This window comes from Mus musculus, chromosome X (genome assembly GCF_000001635.26).
Source record: "Mus musculus strain C57BL/6J chromosome X, GRCm38.p6 C57BL/6J".
NCBI classification, from domain to species: Eukaryota; Metazoa; Chordata; class Mammalia; order Rodentia; family Muridae; genus Mus; species Mus musculus.
The window spans coordinates 144,321,800-144,345,918 of NC_000086.7; the positions used below are offsets into that span (position 1 = coordinate 144,321,800).

General features: G+C 37.1%; 1 protein-coding gene across 2 annotated transcripts in view; it reads left to right on the plus strand.

Moving 5' to 3' along the window:
• The window catches only part of Alg13 (asparagine-linked glycosylation 13), a 56,485-nt gene that overhangs the window by 3,834 nt on the left and 28,532 nt on the right, over positions 1–24,119 (plus strand). The window contains exons 3-12 of one of the 2 annotated variants that reach the window (NR_037145.1): positions 213–351; positions 14,313–14,664; positions 15,293–15,376; positions 17,165–17,215; positions 17,926–17,972; positions 18,921–18,993; positions 20,597–20,678; positions 20,848–21,010; positions 22,462–22,537; positions 23,813–23,921. Coding sequence is in view for 1 of the 2 variants with exons in the window: in NM_026247.3 (NP_080523.2) it covers positions 213–351; positions 2,217–2,331 (254 nt within the window). In the remaining variant the exon portion in view is untranslated. Of the gene's footprint in view, positions 1–212; positions 352–2,216; positions 3,399–14,312; positions 14,665–15,292; positions 15,377–17,164; positions 17,216–17,925; positions 17,973–18,920; positions 18,994–20,596; positions 20,679–20,847; positions 21,011–22,461; positions 22,538–23,812; positions 23,922–24,119 lie in introns of those variants that run through there. The other variant, NM_026247.3, reaches the window with a different exon arrangement.

The window sequence follows — 24,119 nt, forward strand, 5'->3', positions numbered from 1 at the left end:
ATGATCCTCCTGCTTCAGTCTCCCATGTGCTAGGGATTTGGGGCACGTGCCATTAAACCTGACCTACACTTGTCATTTGGTTCATACAGTCTCGTGGATTAAATTATTCGAGTTAGAATGAAAACTGTAACAATGACTAAATTATTCAAGTTTAGAATAAAAACTATAATGATATAGTATATCAGTAAACTCAGTAGCTTTTATTTTTGCAGGTGCAGGAAGCTGTTTGGAGAGTCTGGAGAAAGGCAAACCACTTGTGGTAGTTGTAAATGAAAAGTTAATGAACAATCATCAATTTGAATTGGCAAAGCAGTTGCACAAAGAAGGCCATCTCTTTTATTGTACCTGCAGGTATACTAGAGACAGATCTATTGTCCTCTTGCCTTAAATCCTCCTCCTGCTCTTATTAGCCACCTGCCTAAACCATTTGATTTTTTTTTTTTACCTTTTTCATACTCATCAATTATACTTTGATTTTTCTCATCCAAAACTTTTCATTTGTTGCTTTTGACTGTGTTCTTTGCCCTGTCTTTACAGCTAACTCTTTGTGAATTTGAGTGTGTGAATGTACATATACATAAGGGTGTGCAGGTTTCCAAGAATCTTAGTTTTGTAGTTCACTAGTACTACTCGGGTTTTCACTGGTTAAAGAAGGTGCCTACTTTTATTAGTTAAGGGATAGTTAAGTTATTTTGACAGTTTCATATATGTATATAATGAATTTTAGTTGTCAGTTGATGTTAGACTTTTAGTAACTTCACTGGAAGCCCTAAATTAATTCATTCACATACTCTCTTCTACCTAACATAAAGTGGGTACTGTTTTAAGTGCTCAGGGCACAGTGGCAAGCATTGCGTTTGTATTATGGTGGTAGAATTTCACATGGTAAACTTCCGCTACAGATAAAAAAACAGGGTGATATCTTGGCTGGGGTAAGGAAGAATTAGGTAGACCTCAGGAGAGGCTATGGCCCTGATGTTTGCAGTGAGTCCTAAGTTAGAAGAACCAGTTATAGGAAGATGAGTTTAAAAAGCCTTAACATAGAAATGAACTTGGGGTTTCGAATGCTTGAGGAACAGGGGAGGTTCATATGGTAGGAGCATTGTTCCGAAGACGAAGTGTGAAACTGGGAGGGCATAGCTCATGTAAGTTCTAACACTATTTTGTTTAATGAGAAGCCACTGAAGCTCTTTAAGCAAAGGGATTTGGTAAGGAATATTGCTTTATGAAGTGGATTAGAATTTGATAGGAACTCATCAGCATCCGCAATAGAAGCTTGAAGAAAAATGCTTTTTCTGTTCTTCTTTGGGACACTAGAAGCTTGCCAAAGGGCCAGGTCAGTAATTCCAAGTTGCTTGATTTAAAAACTTTTCTAATGTGGCATTTTAAAAAAGTAAATGACCTTATAGAGAGATTACTTTTATGGTTATATCTGTATCAATATAAAAGTTAGGACACGATAAATTTCAGAATCTTCTAGAAAAGTTACTCAAATGAAAGTATCATGAAGCATTTATTATATTTTTGGTGTAGTTAAATCATTTCTTTTCCACAGTTTTCAGTAAAAAAAAGTTTTCTCATGGGGTGGAGAGATGGCTCAGTGGTTAAGAGTAATGGCTACTCTTCTAAAGGACCCTGGTTCAATCTCCAGCACCTACACGGCAGCTTACAACTGTTATTCCAGTTCTATGAGATCTGACTCCCACCCTCTCACAGACATACATGCAGGTAGACCACCAATATACAGTAAATACATTTAAATGTAAAAAGTTTTCTTACAGTCTGCATGAATGATTTATTATAGTCATCCTTGCTTACTTTCTTCTGGTTTTATTTATTGTTCTTGTAAATTTTGCTTTATATTTGTGTGGTCCTGGAGAGTATTACAAAACAATATAAATACATTTTCCTTTAAATGACATTTCTGAAACACTTCATTTGACCCAGATAAGAAGGTCTATTCAAGCTCGGCAGGTGGATTTCTGAGTTCGAGGCCAGCCTGGTCTACAAAGTGAGTTCCAGGACAGCCAGGGCTACACAGAGAAACCGTGTCTCGAAAAACAAAACAAAAAGAATGTCTATTCAATTCTTTTGACATTTTATAGTATTCTTTGTATTGGCAGCACAACCGTTCATTCATCAAATGGGTAACAGGCAGCAGATAAGTTCCAGAATTTTCTCTCATGTTACCTGATATTTTTCTTCTTTTGTTTTAGCACGCTTCCTGGGCTGTTACAGTCAATGGATTTATCAACACTGAAATGTTATCCTCCTGGCCAGCCAGAAAAATTTTCTGCATTTTTGGATAAAGTTGTTGGATTACAAAAATAAACTCTCAACACTTTAAAATACCCCTAAGTCCAGTTCATGGGATATGATAAAATCAAAATAAATTCATGACATGTTTTTGTAGAACAGTATAAACCCATATATTTAAACAATATTATAAGGATTTTGTGGCATAAACATTACAGTTGTGTCTAGATCCTAATTTTAGTAAATGTTTGAGGTTTCCCTAACTTTGAATATGTAGTGAGCCCTAACTTTGAAAACTATAGCCTTCACAGTTTTGTACTAAAATTTCAAAAAAGCAAAAACTGGGCAGTGGTGGTGAATGCCTTTAATTCTAACCTTTGGGAGCCAGAAGCAGGTGTATCTTGAGTTCAGGGCCATCCTTTTCTACCCAGAGAAACTCTGTCTTTAAAATCCAAAACAAAACTCCAAAACAAGAAATTGTAAAAAAATGTTAAGACTCAAGTATTAGATGTTTTTGAATAATAAATGCTAACAATGTAACATTTTGGTGAGAAAAATCAGCATTTTTAGGATCATAATCTCAAGAGACAGCATTTTTGTATTAAGCAGAAAAAAATGGGTTTACTTTGTAGAAGCTAATTTGAAAAAGATCAAAGTAATTGATAGAGTAACCATGCTTATCCTGAAGAATAAAATAGATATGTTCATCTTTTGAACTTGTGATCCTTCAAGTCCTGGGATTACAGGCACATGCCACCATTCCTGGTAATATTTGTTCCTGTAAAATAGACAAGGGCTGGGGAAATTGTTTAGTGAGTAAAGTACTTGTATAAGTGTGAGAGCCTGAGTTTGCATCTTCAGCATAAACTTTAGGCATGGCAGTGTGTATTTAAATCCTTGTGCCTATGATGATATTGGAAGATGTAGATAGAATTCCCTGGAAGACATTGGACTAAGCAGCCTAGTATTCACAACAGTGAATGGTAAAAATACCTGTTACCAAGCAAGGTAAAAAGTAAGGATATAGCTCACTATAGGATCCATGGCTATATTCACATGAGTACATGGAGATATATAGGTAGAATGTGATAATCTTAACAATGTCTTAAATGATAGCGAATAAATCTAAAAATATAATAGTGTGACTTGGCTGTTACTTTTTTATATTTTTAATTTTTTGTATGTGTGGACATGTGATATGGAAGTCAGAAGACAACTGGGACCATTTCTCTCCTTCAGCCATGTTCCTGGGATCAAATGTGGGTCTCTAGGCTTGGTACCAGGATGTTTGCTGTTGATCCATTTCACTGCCCCCTTTTTTCTGGATAGAGGTAGTAGGGCTTGAACCTAGGACCTTGCACATGCTAAGTATGCACTCTACCACTGAGCTATATCCTCTGTTCACTTAGTTTTCAGAGTTGCCATCTGGGCCCCCCTATCCTAGGTCTCTGGGACTTTGTAGAGGTAATTCCCACCCCCAGCAGCTGCATATTTCCATTCATTCTGGCCCTCTGGGCCTCTACTGTTTCCTCCCATACCTGCTCCTACCACCCTTTACCCCCTCCCCTCTCCAAGCTGGGGCTTTCCCTTCTGCTACTTCCCATGATTATTTTGTTCTACCTTCTAAGTGGGATTTAAGCATCTTCACTTGGACCTTTTTAACTTCTTTGGGTCTGTGTTGTGGGGTGTATTGTGGGCATTCTGTACTTTTTGGTTAATATCCACTTAACAGTATATACCATGCATGTCCTTTTGGGTCTGGGTTACCTCAGGATGATATTTTCTAGTTCCATCCATTTGCCTGCAAAGTTCATGATGTCCTTGTTTCTAATAGCTGAATAGTATTCCATTGTGTAAATGAACCATCGTCCCTTGAGGGATATTTGGGTTGCCTCCAGTTTCTAGCTATTATGAATAAGGCTGCTATGAACATCGTGGTGCACATGTTCTTGTGGTATAGCTGGGTCTTCAGGTAGATTTATTTCCAATTTTCTAAGGAACCGCCAGACTGATTTCCAGAGTGGTTATACCAGTTTGCAATCCCACCAACAATGGAGGAATGTTCCTCTTTCTCCACATCCTGGCCAGCATGCGCTGTCACCTGAGGTTTTGATCTTAGCCATTCTGATTGGTGTAAGGTGGAGTCTCTGGGTAGATTTGATTTGCATTTCTTTTATTACTAAGTACTTTGAACATTTCTTTAGGTGCTTCTCAGTCATTCTAGATTCCTCTGTTGTGAATTCTCAGTTTAGTTTTAAACCCCATTTTTTTGATGGGTGGTTTGTTTTTTTTGGTGATTAACTTCTTGAGTTCTTTATATATTTTGGATATTAGTCCTCTATCAGATGTGGGGTTAGTAAAGATTTTTTCCCAATCTGTAGGTTGCCGATTTGTCTTATTGACTATGTCCTTTGCCTTACAGAAGCTTTCCAGTTTCATGAGGTCCCATTTATCAATTCTTGATCTTAGAGCATGAGCCCTTGGAGTTCTGTTTAGGAAATTTGCCCCTGTGCCAATGAGTTGAAGGCTCTTTTCCACTTTCTCCACATCCTCACCAGCACGTGTTATCACTTAGGTTTCACTTGGCTTCAGAAATTTTAAGATAACATTTTTTTTTTTTAAAGATTTATTTATTTATTTATTTATTTATTATATGTAAGTACACTGTAGCTGTCTTCAGATGCACCAGAAGAGGGCATCAGATCTCATTACGGGTGGTTGTGAGCCACCATGTGGTTGCTGGGATTTGAACTTCGGACCTTCGGAAGAGCAGTCGGGTGCTCTTACCCACTGAGCCATCTCACCAGCCCCAAGATAACATTTTTTAAGATTTTTATTTTATTCATATGAGTGCACTGTAGCTGTTTTCAGACACACCAGCAGAGGGCATCAGATCCCATTGTAGTTGCTTATGAGCCACCAAGTTGTTGCTGGGAATAGAACTCAGAACCTGTGGAAGAGCAATCAGTGCTGTTAACTACTGAGCCATCTCTCCAGCCACTTTTAACATATTTTTAAGTGTAATAGTTGTTTGGTAGAAAGTTTAGATACAGTTTATCCATAAAAATAGTTCAGTTCAGAGCTTAGCTTGATGGTGCGTGACTGTAATCCCAGCATTTAGGAGATGGCACTTCTGCTATATAATACATTTCAGGTACATGTAAAAAAAATCAGTCAATACATATGATAGTGACTAGATGTACCTAGTTCTAAACACTTTACCGGGGCCATATTCACATTGTTTTAGCAGAATTATTTTTTTGATTGTCATTTGGGCTAATGCTAAATTTTTACTGTTGTAAAAGGTTCCTGAGAAGTACTATGCACTCAGGATAAAGCTACTTTGGGCTAAAATTTTGGTGAGAATTACATACAGTATAAGTAGTTAGTTCACATCTCCATAGTTTAGACTTAGTAGAAATTGTGCCTTTATTGTATATGGGCAACAGTTTGTTTATGCTTGTACGTATTTGTATGCATACCTGTGCCTGAGGAGGTCAGAAAACAAACTCAGGGTTTAATCCTTAAATACCATCCACCTCTAGGATGGTTTCTCACTGGCCAGAACTTCATTAACTAGGCTAAGAGTGGCTGGCCAGTGAGCCACAGTGATCCCTTGTCACCACCTCAGTTTTAAGTTTACTGTCACATTGTACCTACCATCTATAGCATTTTTATGTGCTTGGTAGGCCACCAGCTCAAGTCATTGAAAAACTACTAAGTTATATTCACAGGCTTTTCACCAACTCTCCACTAAGATTTTAGAAAAGGTTTTATTCACTTCCAGAGATGGAATTTTTTTTCCAACTTTTTTATTAGGTATTTTCTTCATTTACATTTCAAATGCTATCCTGGCAAACACAGAAGTGGATGCTCACAGTCAGCTATTGGATGGAACACAGGGCCCCCAATGGAGGATTATTTTTAAAAGAAATAGAATCTTAATGTTTCATAGGTCTTTTTAAAACAACTTTTCTCTCATTTGAGAAAAAATTGAGATGTAAAGTTTATGTTGGTCACTTAGCCTTATTTTATTCATTTATTTTATCTTTGGGTGATGTAGGGTTTCTCTATGTTACAGCCCTGGCTGTCCTGGAACTCGTGCTGTAGTTCAGGCTGGCCTTGAATTCACAGAGATCTGTCTACCTCTGTCTTCTAAGTGCTGTGATTAAAGGCATGCCCCACCACCCCCTGGCCCACTTAACCTTTTTAATGACTTTGTGGCTTGAATGGCTACTCTTAGAGAATCTATTCAAATTCAGATGCTAGAAAAAGTTCCAGGCTTCCTATTTCTTAATACTGAACTGTTAGAACATGCAATGTAGATTTAATTATCTATGAATTATGCCCTTGTTATGTGTGGTAATATTTCTGAATATGACTTTGTGGTATTTTATATTTAATGTGGGGTTTTAAGTCAAGGTATTTCAATTTTTACTTGACAGAGTTTTTAACATTAATCTGAATTCTGTGCTGAATTCTGTACTTGAAAGACTCCAGAGGTGACAGTTTGCTTATGAAAACAGCCTTTTGCCTTGAATCCTGCATTTTTTTAACTATACAATAATTGTAAGCTTTTGGATTTTTTTTAAAGTTACAGCTTTTAGTTGCTTTTAGTTACTTTTTAAAAGTACTTTTAAAAATTATTTAATGTATATGAGTTCTCTGTTCTCATGCATACCAGAAGAGGGCATTGGATCCTGTTACAGGTGGTTGTGACCCACCATGTGGTTGCTGGGAATTATGGGTCCTCTGGAAGAGCAGTCAGTGCTCTTAACTGCTGAACCATCTCTCCATCCCTTAAAATTGCTTTCTATTACATAGAAATGTAATCTAAGATTTGGTCCATAGATTTTATTTATTTATTGATTGATTTATTTATTATATGTGTGTACGCTGTAGCTGTCTTCAGACACTTCAGAAGAGGGCATCAGATTTTTGTTATGGATGGTTGTGAGCCACCATGTGGTTGCTGGGATTTGAACTCAGGACCTTTGGAAGAGCAGACAGTGCTCTTAACTGCTGAGCCTTCTCACCAGCCTCTGGACCATAGATCTTAAAAAAAAAATCCCATTTTACTACGTTAACTGTAACATATACTTTACATATACATTTCTGATATATCTCTTGTGCATATATCCTAATATGCAATTTTATAACAATTTTGCAAACATCAAAAGTTAGTTTTAGTTATAGTTATATTATTTTATGTATTTTGTGTGTTTTATAGTATACTCAAGTTCTTTTGAACTTGAATATCATTTATAGGCCTAAATGGTGAAACTTAGAATTAATATATATATATTTTTTTTTTGTTTTGTTTTGTTTTGTTTTGTTTTGTTTTTTTTCGAGACAGGGTTTCTCAGTGTAGCCCTGGCTGTCCTGGAACTCACTCTGTAGACCAGGCTGGCTTCAAACTCAGAAATCCGCCTGCCTCTGCCTCCCAAGTGCTGGGATTAAAGGCGTGCACCACCACTCCGACAGAATTAATATTTTTGATTACAAGTATTTATACATTTTAGAGTATGTCATATTGACCTGCATGCAATGTGCAATGATTTAAATCAAGCTAATTTATCCTTTCTTTTACCTATTATTTTTATGGTGAAATATGTGAAATGTATGGTGATAATTAAGTGTATGTTATCAACTGCTCATCCTGATGTTTACTATATCTCAAACATGCCTTTTAACAAAGATAACATTTTGTGCCATTTAATTGACTTCCTATTCTCCATTAACTATTCTGGGTGCAAACTCTGGTAATTATTGTCTCTACGATTTCAACTTTTTTAGACTCCAAATATGTCATACATTTGTGCCTACTCTATTTCACTTATACTAATACTCAAGATTCGAAAACATTTGTTCAAGTTGCCAGAAATGATAGGGTTTCTGCGTTTAAAAGATTGAATAGTGTTGTATTGTATTACACTATATTTTCTTATTTATTCAAATACCGATGGTCATTTAGATTTGTGTGTGTCTTTGTGGGTGTGGGTGTGATGCTGGAGATTGAACCCAGGGCCTTTGCTTGTATCTCCAGCCCTAGATTTTGTTTGGCAGGAGCCATTTATTGTTTACTATTATTTGCATTTATATTATATTATTTCCTATATGTCCCTTTAATTTTGTTTGATAGATATTTTATTACGTACATGTTATTTACATTACATTTTATTTTCTCAAGGTTTCTTTTCTCTTTTTGATTTACTCAGTAGACTTTTGGTGTCTAGAAATTTATTTTTGGTTATCCATTTTTGGCATGGTAATTTTTCACCTGACTTTCTATCTTTATTTGTTTTTTCTGACAGGGTCTCAGGTACCCTAGGCTGGCCTTTAACTTGATTTGCCACTGAAGATGACCTTAAACTACTTATTCTTTTGCCTTTACTGCATAAAAGGCATGTGGCACTATGTCCAGTTTATGTGGTACTAGAGTCTGAACCCAGGGCTTCATTTCATTTATGCTATTCACACAGTACCAATTGACAGCTATCCCCAGCTCTCATTGTTTTATTAATTTCTGTTTTTTCTGTGAAGAAATTTATGACTAAAGTTGTGTCTTTGGGAGGATATATACCTCCTGTTTTAACATAAAAGTTTTAAGAGAATTTCTTTAGCCTTTCACTTAACTTCAGTAACCTCCTTATGTTTAGTGCTGGTGATCTTTTTCAGTGTTCTGCCTACATACTTCTAGGTCTCTTTGAACTTCACTGTGGGTAACTGTTTATCTTGTAGTGCCAGAATTTTATTGTATCATCATATCTTCTCATTTTGGACATATAATTTTTAGATGTGGGCTCTCCCATTGAGCTCAACTTTAAACTCTATCCTTTCTGCCTTTTATTTACCAATTTTAAAATATATTAGTTAGCATATTAGAATTTGCAATAGCTTTTCACTGTACCCCATGCTGACCTTGAATTGTCTGTATCTGTGTCCCTGTATCCTTCTCTTTTGGCCTCCTGAGTGTACAGCTTGGCAATTTTTTTCTTACCCAGTATTCTAAGTTCAGGCTAATTGATAATATGACCACTCTGTCTGTCAAGAAAACACAACAATGGACTTGCCATCCTGCATTTCTTCTAGCCACCCCTTTGTAGGTAACCTTTCCCTGCATCATCCTCCTCCTGTTTTTTTGAGACAGGGTTTCTTTACATAATCTTGGCTGTCTTAGAATTCACTTTGTAGACCAGGTTGGCCTACCCAGCTTTTCCTGCAGTTCTTAATTCCTGTCAAAAACTTATCTATTTTTCTTAAAATAGTTAAAATTTGTCTTTTCCATAATTGTGTTTAGAGATAGGGTCCCACTCTGTAGCTCTGACTGTCTTGTCTTGGTATTCACAATGTAGACCAGGCTGGCCTGTGAGAGATCTGTCTTGAGTGATGGGATTAAAGATGTGTGGTACTACTCCTGGCTCATAATTGTCATATAGATGTGGTCATGCAGTATATAGTCTTTTGAATACGTCTTCTCACTTGGCATGAGGCTTTCTAAGTTTTTTGATATTCTTGTTTTATGTATCAACATTACTTTTTTAAAGATTTATACAGGGTGTGATGGCGCACACCTTTCATCCCAGCACTCGGGAGGCAGAGGCAGGCGGATTTCTGAGTTCGAGGCCAGCCTGGTCTACAGAGTGAGTTCCAGGACAGCCAGGGCTATACAGAGAAATCCTGTCTCGAAAAACCAAAAAAAAAAAAAGAAAAAAAAGAAAAAATTTATTTATTTTGTGTATGTGAGTACACTGTAGTTATACAGATGGTTGTGAGCCTTTATGTGGTTGTTGGGAATTTAATTTTAGAACCTCTGCTTGCTCGGTCGGCCCTGTATGCTCCGGTCAACTCTGCTCACCCAATCCCTGTTCACTCTGGTCCAAAGATTTATTTATTTATATATATATATATTTTTATTGACTGTCTGGGTGAACTGTTATACCCAGATGATTAATTGTGGTCAATAATACAAAAAAAATGAAATTCTGGGCTGGTGAAATGGCTCAACTGTTAAGAGTACTGACTGCCCTTCTGAAGGTCCTGAGTTCAAATCCCAGCAACCACATGGTGGCTCACAACCACCTGTAACAAGATCTGATGCCCTCTTCTGGTGTGTCTGACGACAGCTACAGTGTACTTTCATATAATAATAAATAAATATTTTTAAAATTTCAAAAAACTGGCCCAAGAGGTTTAGGACAGTGATAGAACATATGTCTAGTATGATCAAGGTCCTTGTTTTGATGTTGAGTCGGAGGTGAACTACAAAAAAACCAACCCCCAAAACCTTAAAACCAAATCCAAATGGCTGAAAAACATATTAAAAGGTTCTTAGTGTTATGCCCCCCACCCCCAACTGCAAATCAAAACAGTGGAATAGCACATTCGAATTACTAGAATTGCTTAAATCAAAAGGTAGAATATAATTTGATTCTCCCTCTAATGATAATAGCATAACCGCCGGGCATGGTGGCACACGCCTTTAATCCCAGCACTCGGGAGGCAGAGGCAGGCAGATTTCTGAGTTCTAGGCCAGCCTGGTGTACAGAGTGAGTTCCAGGACAGCCAGGGCTATACAGAGAAACCCTGTCTTGAAAAAACAAAATAATAAAGAAAAAAAAGCATAATTTGGCAGCATTTGGGACACAGAGGCAAGTAGATGGATCTCTGAGTTCGAGGCCAGCCTGGTTCACAAAAGGAGTTTCAGGACAGTCAGACTTACATAGAGAACCCCTGTCAAAAAACAAGAGTATAATTTAGTAATATTTAGTGAAACCATTAGGAGATTTTCAGATTTTTATCATTCTAAAAAGATTGTGTTAGATTGTTGCCAATGACTGCACCACAGCCCCCTGTAACTACTAATCTGCTTTCTATCTAGATTTGCCACTTTGGCATATTTCATTAAATAGAGTCCTGTGTTTTGGAATCGCACCTTTTGCATCTGGCTCTTTAGGGCTAGTTTCTCCACAATTCATTCATGCTTTTTATGTAGCCATCCCAGTAGGTGTGTAATTGTCTCATTGTGATTTTAATTTCCCTAATAGCTAATCATACTGAACAATTAACTACTTAGTAGCCATTTTTACTCCTCCCCTCCTTTTTATTGACAGAGTCTAGCCCAGGCTGGCCTGAAACAGTCTTTAATAGAGAATAACCTGAGACATCCTGTTCTCTCAAAGCTAGCTCTCAAAGCTGGGATAATGCACACAAGAGGGGCACTCTGCCAGCTAGTACATTGATAGCTCCCCTCCATTTACCTTTAGGAAAACATACTAAAATATTTTGCCCATTTAAAAAATGGGATTGTTTATTGTTGACATTATTTTTGAAGTAGAAAATAGTCTCAAACTCATTATGTAGCCTCTGGTGATTGTGGACTCGTGAAATCCTACGTCTACCACCCAAGAGCTGAGATCACTGCTTTGCGCTGCTGTGCCGGATTTATGTGGTGCTGAGGGTGAAACTCAGGCTCTCTATCATCGAAGACAAGGCTATCAACTGAGCTACACCCCCAATCCACTTACAGTAGGGTGTTCCCTCCCCCCCCCAAACAGGGTTTCTCTGTGTAGTCTTGGCTTTTCTGGAACTCACTTTGTAGACCAGGCTGGCCTCGAACTCAGAAATCTGCCTGCCTCTGCCTCTGCCTCCCAAGTGCTGGGATGCGCCACCATGCTCAGCAGTAGTTTTTAAATGTATATTTTCAATACATTCTTTTGAGACATGTGATATGCAGCTATTCTTATCCTCATTTGTAACTCAGAACAAAAGTTAATTTTGTAAAAGTTCAATCTGTATGCTTTTTAAAAATAATTTTGCCTATCCTATGGGTCTTGAATGTTTTTCCTTAAGACATTTTAAAGAACTTTTACACATTGATTTCCAAATAATTGTAGTTCAGAAGTTAAACTCTACAGTACAAAGGGCCTAGGGAGGCTCCCTTGCAGGTTCTCTCTTGCTGCCTTAACCCCTTCTTGGGAGGCAGCTGGTGAAGGATGAATAAAGCTTTGATTTGACATCTAGATCTGGTCTGCTTTGCATGAATTAAGAAAACAAGATGTGAGATTCAGGTCTAGGGCTACTTTTTGCATTATGAATGATTGATTCTTGAACTATCTGATATAAATATTTTATTATCTATTGTATTGCCTTTGTTACTTTGTCAAAAATAAAATGACTTCTTTATATCTGTCTGTTGTTTGTTTTCTTAGTGTGTACTTCTCTTTTTCTTGTCTTTCTCATCTTTGTTTCTAGGTTTTGCTTATATTCTGATTATCTTCCTGGCCCTTTCCCTTGGAAGTATATTAATAGTATTTGTTGAAGTTTTATATTCATGTTTAATGTTCAGTAGATGTAAACAATTTGTATTTTGTCTTTATTTGTAGAATATGACAAAATCGACTTAACTGTAAGCTTTAATTTGTTGTTCTTAGTGAATTGGTCGTCCCAGAACTTTTGCAAAAAAAAAATTCTAGTTTCTTTAGAAAAAAAAATATGAAAACTGAATGGTAAGGAAAGTCGAGGTTTTATTCTATATCTACCATGATTTTATTTCATCCATAATTTATAAGTAATGATCCATGATTTTCCTTATAGACTGAAGTATCCAAGAGTAAGATAAATAGCTGCTGCCAGGCAGTGGTGGCACACACCTTTAATCCCAGCCCTCAGGAGGCAGAGACAGGCGGATTTCTGAGTTGGAGGCCAGCCTGGTCTATGGAGTGAGTTCCAGGACACCCAGGGCTACACAGAGAAACCCTGTCTCGAAAAACAAAAAAACCAAAAACAAAAAAGATAAAAAAGCTTTACATCAAAACATCTCTATAAAGTCCAGTTTTTTCTTTATTTACAGTATACCTTTATTGTTTTTTGTAATTAGACCTGTGTAGATATTTAATTTAGTGTGAAAACATTGTACAAATGGAAAAATACAAGTTTATCGTCAGACCAACAGAAAAAGCATGATTTGACTCATTTATTCCTTTATTTGTGGTTCTGGTATTTAATGTACTAGTGTACAGGCTGTATCCATTCTTCATGTCTCTAAACCTTTTTTTTAAACACCTTGAAGGAGGTTGTATTCTGGCATTTTAAATAAAAATAAGATGCTTGATGCCAGAATGAAATAATAGAAATAATGCTCCTGTCCCTGACCCATGATTCAGAGTACCTTTTCCCTGGCAAAGTACCCTGGTAACATTTTAAAACACACCTAACATGTCCAACATGTCAATATGCCATCAAAAAACCCCACAAAATTTAAATTGCATTTTTGACAGTTTCTGTGTAAGATATTTTGTGCTGATTCAATTTTACACATTGTAAAGATTTATTTTTAAATATCTTTGCTTTTGAGGGTATGCACATGTGGGTGCAGATGCACATGGATACTGGAGGGACATTGGTGCTGGGAAGTCCTTTACAGCGTGTGCTGTACAGTACAACCGCTGAGCCATATCTCACTCTTTGTTTTCACTTCTCTGTTTTTAGTAGTAGTATGAATTAACCTGACATTCCGCAAGAATTGGAGTTTCCTGGCGTAATTAATGGACTAATTATTAGTGATCTTAGTAGACAATTTTATCTAGAATTAAATTACTTGATTTTATTATCTTAGCTGAAATAGGCAAGCAGTTGCTTGAGAGTCTTTGTTCCAACAGATGGAGGTCCCGCCCCTTTTCTTTGTCTTTTAAAAAAGGTGTTCTTAAATACTAAAGCGAACTAGTTAAATAACTCCCCCACCCCTACTTCCCTGAAACTCTGGTGGGCACCTGTAGGACAGAAACCTTTTGGGAATTCAGGGAGTGATCTCAAAGCTCTTTGTGTGGAGTAGGCTGTTTTACACACGTGAGTCTTTTTGTAATTTCCTTTGCTGCCTCTTGAAGTAGCTTTCCGGAGCTCTTTAGATTTCCAGAGTTCAGCTGCTTAGTCCCTCTTTATGCCTTGAGCTGATTTTGTGGTCCCACCTTTCTGTAACTGTTTCCCTTCTTCCTGCATTGTCTTCTCGAGTTTCTTACTCTTTGGAGCATCTGCTCTTCGTTTTTGTGTTTCCACAGGGTCCTGTCTTGTCCTGCGCCAGTCAGCCTCTTGCTTGTGCTTCTGGGAAGTGCCAAGATTCTGCAGCAACTGCCTTCTGCCTAGACCTTGAGCTGCTTCGGATACCTGCCTACACAAGCTCCAGTACTTGTGGCCACTGCCTATTCTTACCTGCATTCTGTGTTTTCCTCTTTTCCACCCCTCTCTACCTTTCTCATCATCCCATGCACAATGCAAAAAGGATGGAAAAAGTACTGCGGCCAGAAGTCTTTGAATGAGGCATCAATGGATGAATATTTAGGCAGTTTAGGGCTGTTTCGAAAGGTGGTTGCCAAGGATGCCTCTTGCCTCTTTCGTGCTATTTCCGAGCAGGTAAATATAAGTGTGACAAATGGATGATGTTTTGTTTTAAGATTTCAGGGTGAGATGTGGTGTGGTCCAGTAGTTCAATCTGTAGAGTAATGAAAGAAACAAGTATGTATTTTCTGTTTCTTAGTGAAAGTATCCAGGCCTTGAGAAGTACAGATTGGAATACTGTGCTGTTGTTGATTAGAGCAAATACGGTTCTCCTGTGGCTACTTTTTTTTTTTTTTTTTTTTTTTTTGCTTTTCATTGCCAGTTTGTAATCGGGGAGGGGTACATTAATGTGAGGTTAAGGAAAATATTGAAATTAATCTCAGTCCTTGGTAAGCATGCCCTACTCCTTTGTTTATGCATAAGAAAACGATTTATAGCTTGTACCCTTACAAGTTGAAAGTTGAGGTTGAAAGTCCAGGATAGAGTCATTAGCCCTTAATCTCAATAAAGATGACCATTTTTTAACATAAGGAGGCATGGCTTCTTTGCCTTTGCCTAAGATCAGGTGTAGTAGCAGCTGCACTTAATTTCTCTGTTTCCAACATGTGCTCTAGTTTAGGAAACTTGTGTCTAATTCATTGTCTTAATTTAGGAACGTCTATTTGAAATGACATGGCAGTGAGCTAGTCTTTTTTTTTTATAGTTGTTTCACAGCCAGATCCATCATTTACAGATCAGGAGAGCTTGTGTCTCATATATGAAGGAAAACCAACAAGCTTTTGAGTCTGTAAGTAGAATATATGCACTGAAGAGAGTTGTTGGTAATGTATATAGTAAGTGGGCAAAAAGAATTACTAGTACCTAGTTATGCTTTTTCAGTAAGCAACTATTTAAATGTCAGCTGACTTGCTAGAGCTAGCATGCTTTTGTACCTCTTCCTCAAAGTAAAATATTGCTTTATGCTGATTAAAGACTAAGAATGGCCTGTTGGTGTAGGTTTGTAATCCAGCTCTGATCTCTCATCCCAGTCCTCTGGATTCTGAATGAGTTGTGAATCCAGTGGGGCCAGTCTGAGCAGTATAGGCAGACTGTCAGAACAACAGTGACTAAAAGAAGTAACAACCCCAGTCTTACCTCTTCCTCTACCCCCGAGACAGATTCCCAAGACCATAACATTTATATTTTAACCACAATTTTGTATTGTTTGTACCACTTTTCTTGTTGAATAGTCTTGTAAAATTTAGTCATAAGAAAATCTTCGTTAGTCTTAATATTATAAATTGTGGAAATTGAAACTCTGCCCCTATGTTTGACTTGAAAACAACCTTTATAGAACATTTTTGTATACATTAAGTAGCTTAATTTTTGTTAAGTGAAGTGTCCAGGTTAGATTTTAAGCTTGTATCATGTGCCTATTTACTACTTGATTCTTTTGTCTGTATATCAATTTACTGCCCTTGGGATTTGTTTTTAATCTTCTCTACAGTGACTTAAAATCCTGTAAATGCTTCTTTAAATTTTGTTGATTATAGTCTTCTTCTCCCCTGGGAGAAATAGCACTGTTGGCATTGAAATGCAAAGCTATGTTCCCCAGCAGCCTAACTCTAGTATTTTGTGCTTAGAGATAACAGTGGAGCTTTTGTTAAACTATGAATTCTGATGCTGTACCTTTGTGCTGAGGCTTCAGATTTCTGCATTTTAAACAAACTTGTAAATTAAGGGTGTAGCTTCCCTGACCATATTTTGACTAACAAAAGATGTGTAAAACACCCTGTTAAAAGCCTGCTCTTCCATCCCCTCAGGTAAAGTTTATGCTTTGTTTATACCAGCCTGTCTTTTTTTTTTTTGGAAAACTAGTAGGGCCCAAGGACACCTATGGGTGTGTTAGATAAATTCATTATCTTCAATGTCACTTACTACAGTAAGGTAGTTTCAGGGTCAAAATTTGCCCTATTTTAAGTTACTCCCATTAATGCATGATAGTTCATAAGTTATCTCAGCTGACAAAATGAGCCAGTTCAAGTCAAATTATTGGTGGCAGCTCTAGAGCTAGTTCTCAGACCTCACAGGAGGGGGTTAGTGAAGTGGAGATTGAAAGTGGGTAGAGAGGGAGAGTTTGAGCAAGCCAGTGCCAGAGGGGGAGGGGAGGGGAAGGGAAGAGAAAAGGATTGCACTGTGTAGACAGAGATGGGGGGTGGTGCAGAAAGAGGAAAAGAGACTTGCTCAGAGAGTTGTGGAGAAATGGGAAGTGAGACAAAAGTTCTAGATTATATAGTGAAGAGCAACTGGGTGAGAGGGAAACTCAGCCACTGGGTTGTTAAGTTCAGCATGGAGGGCAGGGTATGCCAGCCATCCTCTGTAACAGGTTAAGGTCTGAGGGATGCAGGGAGAACCTGCAGGCCAGGTTCTCTTTGGTATGTTAAAAACATTTGTCTTGGGTCTGAAATCCAAGAGAAGTATATTATCATCTCAAATGAAAGGAAAAATCTCTTGTGAGATGGTGATAAGTGTAGAATATAATTGGATTGCCATAATGCTATGATTTGGCTAAGTCAAGTTTGTTTTGTTTTTGAAGTATGTGGAGGGATCTTTTGAGAAATATCTGGAACGGTTGGGAGATCCCAAGGTAAGTTCAAATATCATCTTCATAGTTGTTTGAAATAATTACCTAAACATAAATACATCTATGGCTATAACGACTCAAAACTGTATCAAGGGAAATAATGTAACATGCAATGGCCTGTTTTGTGTTGAATATTGAGAATTGTGTTTAGTGTTTCTATGGTCTCCTGAGAATATACACTGATTGGGAAATGGACAGTGTTTAAATAAAACTTTTTCACTTAAGTGGGAAAGAAAGGTGGTAATGTTACTGAGATTTTATTTATTTATTTATTTATTTATTTATAAGACAGGGTTTCTCTGTATAGCCCGGGTTATCCTGGAACTCTGTAGACCAGGCTGACCTTGAACTCATAAATCCGCCTGCCTCTGCCTCCCAAGTGCTGGTACTAAAGGTTTACGCCACCACTGCCCAGCTATTATTTTTTTTTTAAAAGTCAAAGTTTCCAATTAGTAGTTATTTTTTTGTTGTGGTAATCAAACTCATAATATAGAAATTTTTGTTAATTGGTTTTTACTTAAATAGACATTTACTAAATATTCTGCTATCTTTTTAAAAATAAGTTACACTTTTATGCTTTTATGGCTAAGAAGAGCTATGGGTTCATTATTTTGAATTGTTTATATTATGGAGTAGCTATCTTAATTTTCTAAAATTCATGCTGAATACTACTTAATAGTTCTAAAATGCTTTTCAAAACTCTTTATATTTAGGAGAGTGCTGGCCAGCTGGAACTAAAAGCTCTTTCTCTAATTTATAAGTAAGTTGTATCAAATAAAGGGACCAAAGGTAGAATGTAAGAGGGAATGTATAAATATGAATGGAAATGATGTCTGTCAGAATCCTTTTAGAACTCATTAAATTTGAGAGTTAATAACTTAATAATGTAGGATAAAAAGGGTTAAGCTAAATCTATTTGATAACAGTTTTGGGGTGGATGACCTTGTTATTAGTTCTGTCCTAGAATTTGTGGCTGTTTGTTTGTTTTTGTTTTTGTTTTTGGTTTTTCTATATAGCCCTGACTGTCTTGGAACTCACTCTGTAGTTCCAAATTCGCCCGCCTCTGCCTCGGGAGTGGTGGGATTAAAGGTGTGCCCCACCACGCCCGGTTTGAATTTATGGCTGTTTAAAAGGTAGGCAGGTATGTTATTGGGACATGGCTATGATACTAGCTAGCACTGAGCAGGGAGGCAGCGGCAAGACAATCTTGATTTCAAAACCACACTGGACTATACAACAAGATCTTGCCTTTAGACAAACTAAGAGACTGAAAATGCTGAACTGGTAATATTTCCTGTAGGAAATTAGAATAGCTATCTTCTAAAACTTTTTAAATACTTAATATTTTTTATATGTTGTCATTAAGGCAATGTGTTCCTGGTCCTTTGAGACAGGGTTTCTCTGTGTAACAAACTCTGGCTGTCCTGGACTAGCTTTGTATAGACCAGGCTGGTCTCGACCTCACAAAGATCTGCTTGCTTCTGCTTCCCAAGTGCTAAGAGTAAAGGCCTGTGTCACTTTGCCCTGCACAGTTTCACTTGTAATGTTAAAGTGTGGGGCAAAACTTTTAGTTAGTAGTTGAATGATCCTTCAAATTGCCACATTATATTTTGCTGTTAACACTTCATGGGGAAATTAAGAAAAGTTAAAAGGCTATTTCATTTATACTAAATCTCTTCCCATCTACCTTTGTTTTCTATCTGTATAGTCGAGATTTCATTATTTATCGTTATCCTGGAAAGCCACCAACTCAAGTCACAGATAATGGCTTTGAAGACAAGGTAGGGAGATGAATGCTAAGATGATGCCAGCTTACCCCAATATTTAGAAATAACCCTTTTGACTTAATTAGTGAAACTGTAACCATAGTCTTGAAGCCCAGTGCAGTGGCATTGTGCTAGTGAATAACCTGATTATTGTGTAACTGGTAATATTTTATGTAAGTAACTGTTCCTTCTCTAGCCTGCTGTCCTCATTGGTATTAGCTACTTTTTTAAAAAAAATTATCTATTTTATGTATATGAGTATACAGTAGCTGTCTTCAGACACATCAGAAGAGGCATCAGATCCTATTAGAGATGGTTGTGAAGCCACCAGTGGTTGCTGGGATTTGAACTCAGAACCTCTGGAGGAGCAGTCAGTGCTCTTAACCACTGAGCCATCTCTCCAGCCCCACCAATCTTTTTCTTTTTTTTTTTTTAGGTTTTTTTTTTTAGTTTTTTTTTTTTTTTTTTTTTTTTTTTTTTAATAGTTTTTTCGAGACAGGGTTTCTCTGTGTAGCCCTGGCTGTCCTGGAACTCACTCTGGAGACCAGGCTGGCCTGGAACTCAGAAATTCACCTGCTTCTGCCCCCCAAGTGCTGGGATTAAAGGCGTGCGCCACCACGCCCAGCTCCAATCTGTTTTTTTAAACCCTTACTGTGTAGTGATGTAAGTTGAATCCAGGGCTTTGAGAATGCTAGACAAGTGTGAGAAGACTAAACTGCATCTATAGCTGAGAGGTTCTTGTTTTGATTTTCTCTTGGAATTGCTCTTTCACTCATGCTTGGTTCAAAACAGATTTTTAAACAAAAGTATTAAAAGTGTTTAGATTTGTTACACGAAGAAATTTCATCAAAGAAAACTGAAAAGTTTTATTTAGTAAACATGGCTCTGAAATTGTTTTGTAAACTGCTGCAAATTGAAGGAATCAGCTAAGAAAAGAACTTTTTTGTTTTGTTTTTTCGAGACAGGCTTTCTCTGTGTAGCCCTGGCTGTCCTGGAACTCACTCTGTAGACCAGGCTGGCCTTGAACTCAGAAATCCGCCTGCCTCTGCCTACCAAGTACTAGGATTAAAGGCGTGCGCCACCACCTCCAGGCAGAAGATAACCTTTTGTTTCTGTATCCATAGTCCATATCAGCAATTTAAATCTGAAAGTGCTCTATCTTCATGGTATATTCTTACATTTTTCTATTCACTGCTATGACTTTCTCAGCCTTTTAAACAAATTGTCTGGTGTCTGTTCTTTTCCTCCTGTCTAAATTTTGGATATTTGGACATTGAAATATTCTACATATTTTTTCCAATAATTCTGAGAAATTAAAACACTTCTGACATCGATTTTCTGTTTTGTTCAATTATTGAATTTGTGAAAGTTCTCATCTTAATGCAGAACTCATTTACTGCATTTTAGGAATGTGATTGGGGTTCGTAGTATAACCTTAGGTGTTTTCAGTCTTGATATTTAAAAGTTAAAATTTTATTATGATCTATAAATTATATGTTCCAAATCAAGATTAAATGTCTTCTAAGAATAAAATTCCATTTATTATCAGCTGCTAATTACCAACTTAGTTTTTATGAATGTAAGATGTTAACACTAACATAATTCTGTTTTTCTTCAGATTATTCTCTGTTATTCAAATAATGGCCATTATGATTCTGTATATTCAAAAGAATTTCAATCAACTGCAGGAATTTGTCAAGGTATATGAAGGGCTTTTATAAATATAGATGTGTGGTTTCAGATGATTTGTTATCAGTCTTTAAAGTTATAAAACATTGTTGGTACCTTTGGAACTTATATGTTGGGTTATGAATGATATGAAGAGTCTTATTTTGACAATTGGGATTTTGGCTTTTTGTCTTCCTTCAGCTATATTATATGAACTTCTTTATAAAGATGTATTTGTTGTGGATGAAGAAACGTTGAAAACTGCAGTCGATTTATTTCGAAGTGGTTCCAGGAGAAACAAACACCATGCTTTGACTGCAAGTGTAGAAGGCAGTAGTGATCAGAAGAGTTCAACCGAAGATAGGTACTAAAAGAGAAAGAAGGGTTGTCAACTCGGATTTTCATAGTTCTTTGAATCTGAAATCATATTATCTGAAAGTAGAAATTGTCTTCTAGGGGAAAAAAAAAAATATATATATATATTTGGTTTTTCCAGACAGGGTTTCTTTGTATAGCCCCTGGCTGTCCTGGAACTCACTCTGTAGACCAGGCTGGCCTCAAACTCAGAAATCTGCCTGCCTCTGCCTCCCGAGTGCTGGGGGATATATTTTTTTTTAATGAGAGGACAAAACTTTACCACATTGTATTGTGAAATGTTCATACTTAAAGAGTTCAAGGTAGAATCCTCTTTTAGAATTAGCATTTCTTAAAATTTAGTTGTACACAAGTTACTCATTGTTGATATAGATTTTTGGGCCTCCTATCACAACATTTGAGGTCAAGTTGTATCTAAGGATTTGCTTTGGGTGGGTTGGTGAGCAGGGAAAGTGGGGAGGGCATAGGGGATTTTTGGAGGGGAAACTAGGAAAGGGGATAACATTTGAAATGTAAAGAAAATAATAAAAAATTTGCTTTAAAAAAATACACCCAGGTTGATGAGGGTTAGCAGCTAGAACCTTTACACACTGAGGCCTCTTGCTTACCAACAGAATAATAGTTTTAAAAGCTTATTTGGGACCATGAGGAATCTTATCAAAATGAAAATTGCTCGATTTGCTTATTCTTTAAGGGTTTTGGATTTATGGATGCTACAGTAGTTAAAAGTAATTAAAAGTAGTTAAAAGTAGTTAAAAGGTTACTGAAAGCCTGGTAGCTTAAAAGAACATTGATCTTTTATAACTGTGTGTTTAGAAATCATCCCATGCTTAGCTTACTCTTGTGTTGATGGCAGAAGATTAATGAAGGAGCTGGCCAGGAGTGAGGAGGTCTCAACTGAAACTTTGGGAGATGCCTTGTGATGATTGTTGGTAGCATTTAATTCTTTCTAGCTAGTGGGCTGATAGCTTTAGTTGTTGTTTTCCTTGTTGTTGGCTGGGAAGAAGAGAGGCCCATGATCACTTTGGTGAACATGGCTGCTTTTCTACTGGCAGCAAGGGAATGAGAGACATCAAGATGGGTACCGCAGTGTGTGTGTGTGTGTGTGTGTGTGTGTGTGTGTGTGTGTGTGTGTGTGTGTATTTGTGTGTTTGTAATATAATTATATAAGTTATGATTAGAAGCTGTCTCATGGCAGGAGAATCAGAAGATATAAACATTAGTAGTCAGGAACATGGGGACCACCTTAATAGGAAATAATTTGCCAAGTATTTTGTAACACATACCACAGAAACCTAATGGAGATGTGTTGAAAACTTAGCTGCTTTATATTTTAGGATTGAACTACTTTACCACTGAGTAGTGGCACAGTTGTGAGACATGCGACAAGTAACTTGCTACATTCATAGAATGCTCTTTTCTCTGAATCTTTCCAATTAGAACTGAAGAGGCTGCCGCCTGTTCCAGTGCTGCAAGTACACCAGAAGGCAATAAGCAAGGGACAGAAAGACAAAAGGTTTGATATTTTCTCAGGCAAAGAATTTTCATACACATGTCTTACAAATACCATCATTTATCCGGGCGCTGGTGGTGCACACCTTTAATCCCAGCACTTGGGAGGCAGAGGCAGGCAGATTTCTGAGTTTGAGGCCAGCCTGGTCTACAGAGTGAGTTCCAGGACAGCCAGGGCTATACAGAGAAACCCCGTCTCAAAAAACAGACAGACAGACAAACAAAACCAAAAAAAAAAAAAACCATAATTTAAAATAAGAGCAGATAGTCCATTCTAATTATATAAAGCTAGGAAGGAAGTAGCTTATGTTTTCCTCCATGGAAATCGTACTTGTTTAAAAGTGTGAAATACATGTTTTGTGAGTAGTTTTGTTCTGTTTTTAAAAGGATGGATTTATTTCTTATATCTAAGTACATTGTGGCAGTCTTTAGACACACCAGAAGAGGGCATCTGATAGCATTACAGATGGTTGTGAGCCACCATGTGGTTGCTGGGATTTAAACTCAGGACCTCTGCAAGAGCAGTCAGTGCTCTTAACCACTGAGCCATCTCTCCAGCCTCCAAGAGTAGTTTTATTCAGACACACCAGAAGAGGGCATCAGATCTCGTTACAGGTGGTTGTGAGCCACCATGTGGTTGCTGGGATTTAAACTCAGGACCTTCGGAAGAGCAGTCAGTGCTCTTAACTGCTAAGCCATCTCTCCAGCCCCCAGTAGTATTTGAATTTTCATAACTGACATTGTGTACACTTGAGGCATTTCATAGCTTTTGTTTTGAAATTAAAGTAATAATACAAATTTAATAGATAATTAATAGTAATCAATATTCTGACATTGCTTCATTTTTATCAACAGTGGCCTATAATTATAAAATTCTTGAAGTTGAAGAAATAAATATTTCTATATGTAAAGCCTAGTTGGTTTTATGCCTGTCTTGCTCTTTTAGTCTATTGCTTTTAAACAGTGAATTTTTGTGGTATGTTTTGTTTAATAGCAAAGGAAAGGGGGAATGATGTATGTTTTTTTTGTTGTTGTTTATTTAATGCATGTGTACCCTAATGCCAGAAGAGGGCATTAGATCCCATGATAGATGGTTGTGAGCCACCATGTAGTTGCTAGGAATTGAACTCAGGACCCGTAGAAGAGCAGTCAGTGCTCTTAAGCACTGAGCCATCTCTCTAGCCCCCTAGTGTTTAAAAAGAAGAAAAGAATCTTCATTCTTCCTCATAAAAGATGAATTAAAGATGATGTGTTTATAGCATCACTATTTTTGTTTCAGGTTCCAGAAAGTCCGTCAAAGATGCTGTTTCCCTATAAGGTGCTGAAAGCTCTGGATCCAGAAATCTATCGAAATGTGGAATTTGATGCTTGGTTGGACAGTAGAAAAGGTAATAAGTATCAGCAGGATCCCACTGAATGCTGATCGATACAGGAGATAATTTTGCAAGTTATTTCTAATAAGATATGGTTTCATCAAACTAAGAAGTTGTAAGACATGAAAATTACATAATTCAAACCTGTTCATTAAGTTTTATAGGAGAATGAATTATTCTCATTAATTCCATTTGCTTATTTTTTTGTGTATG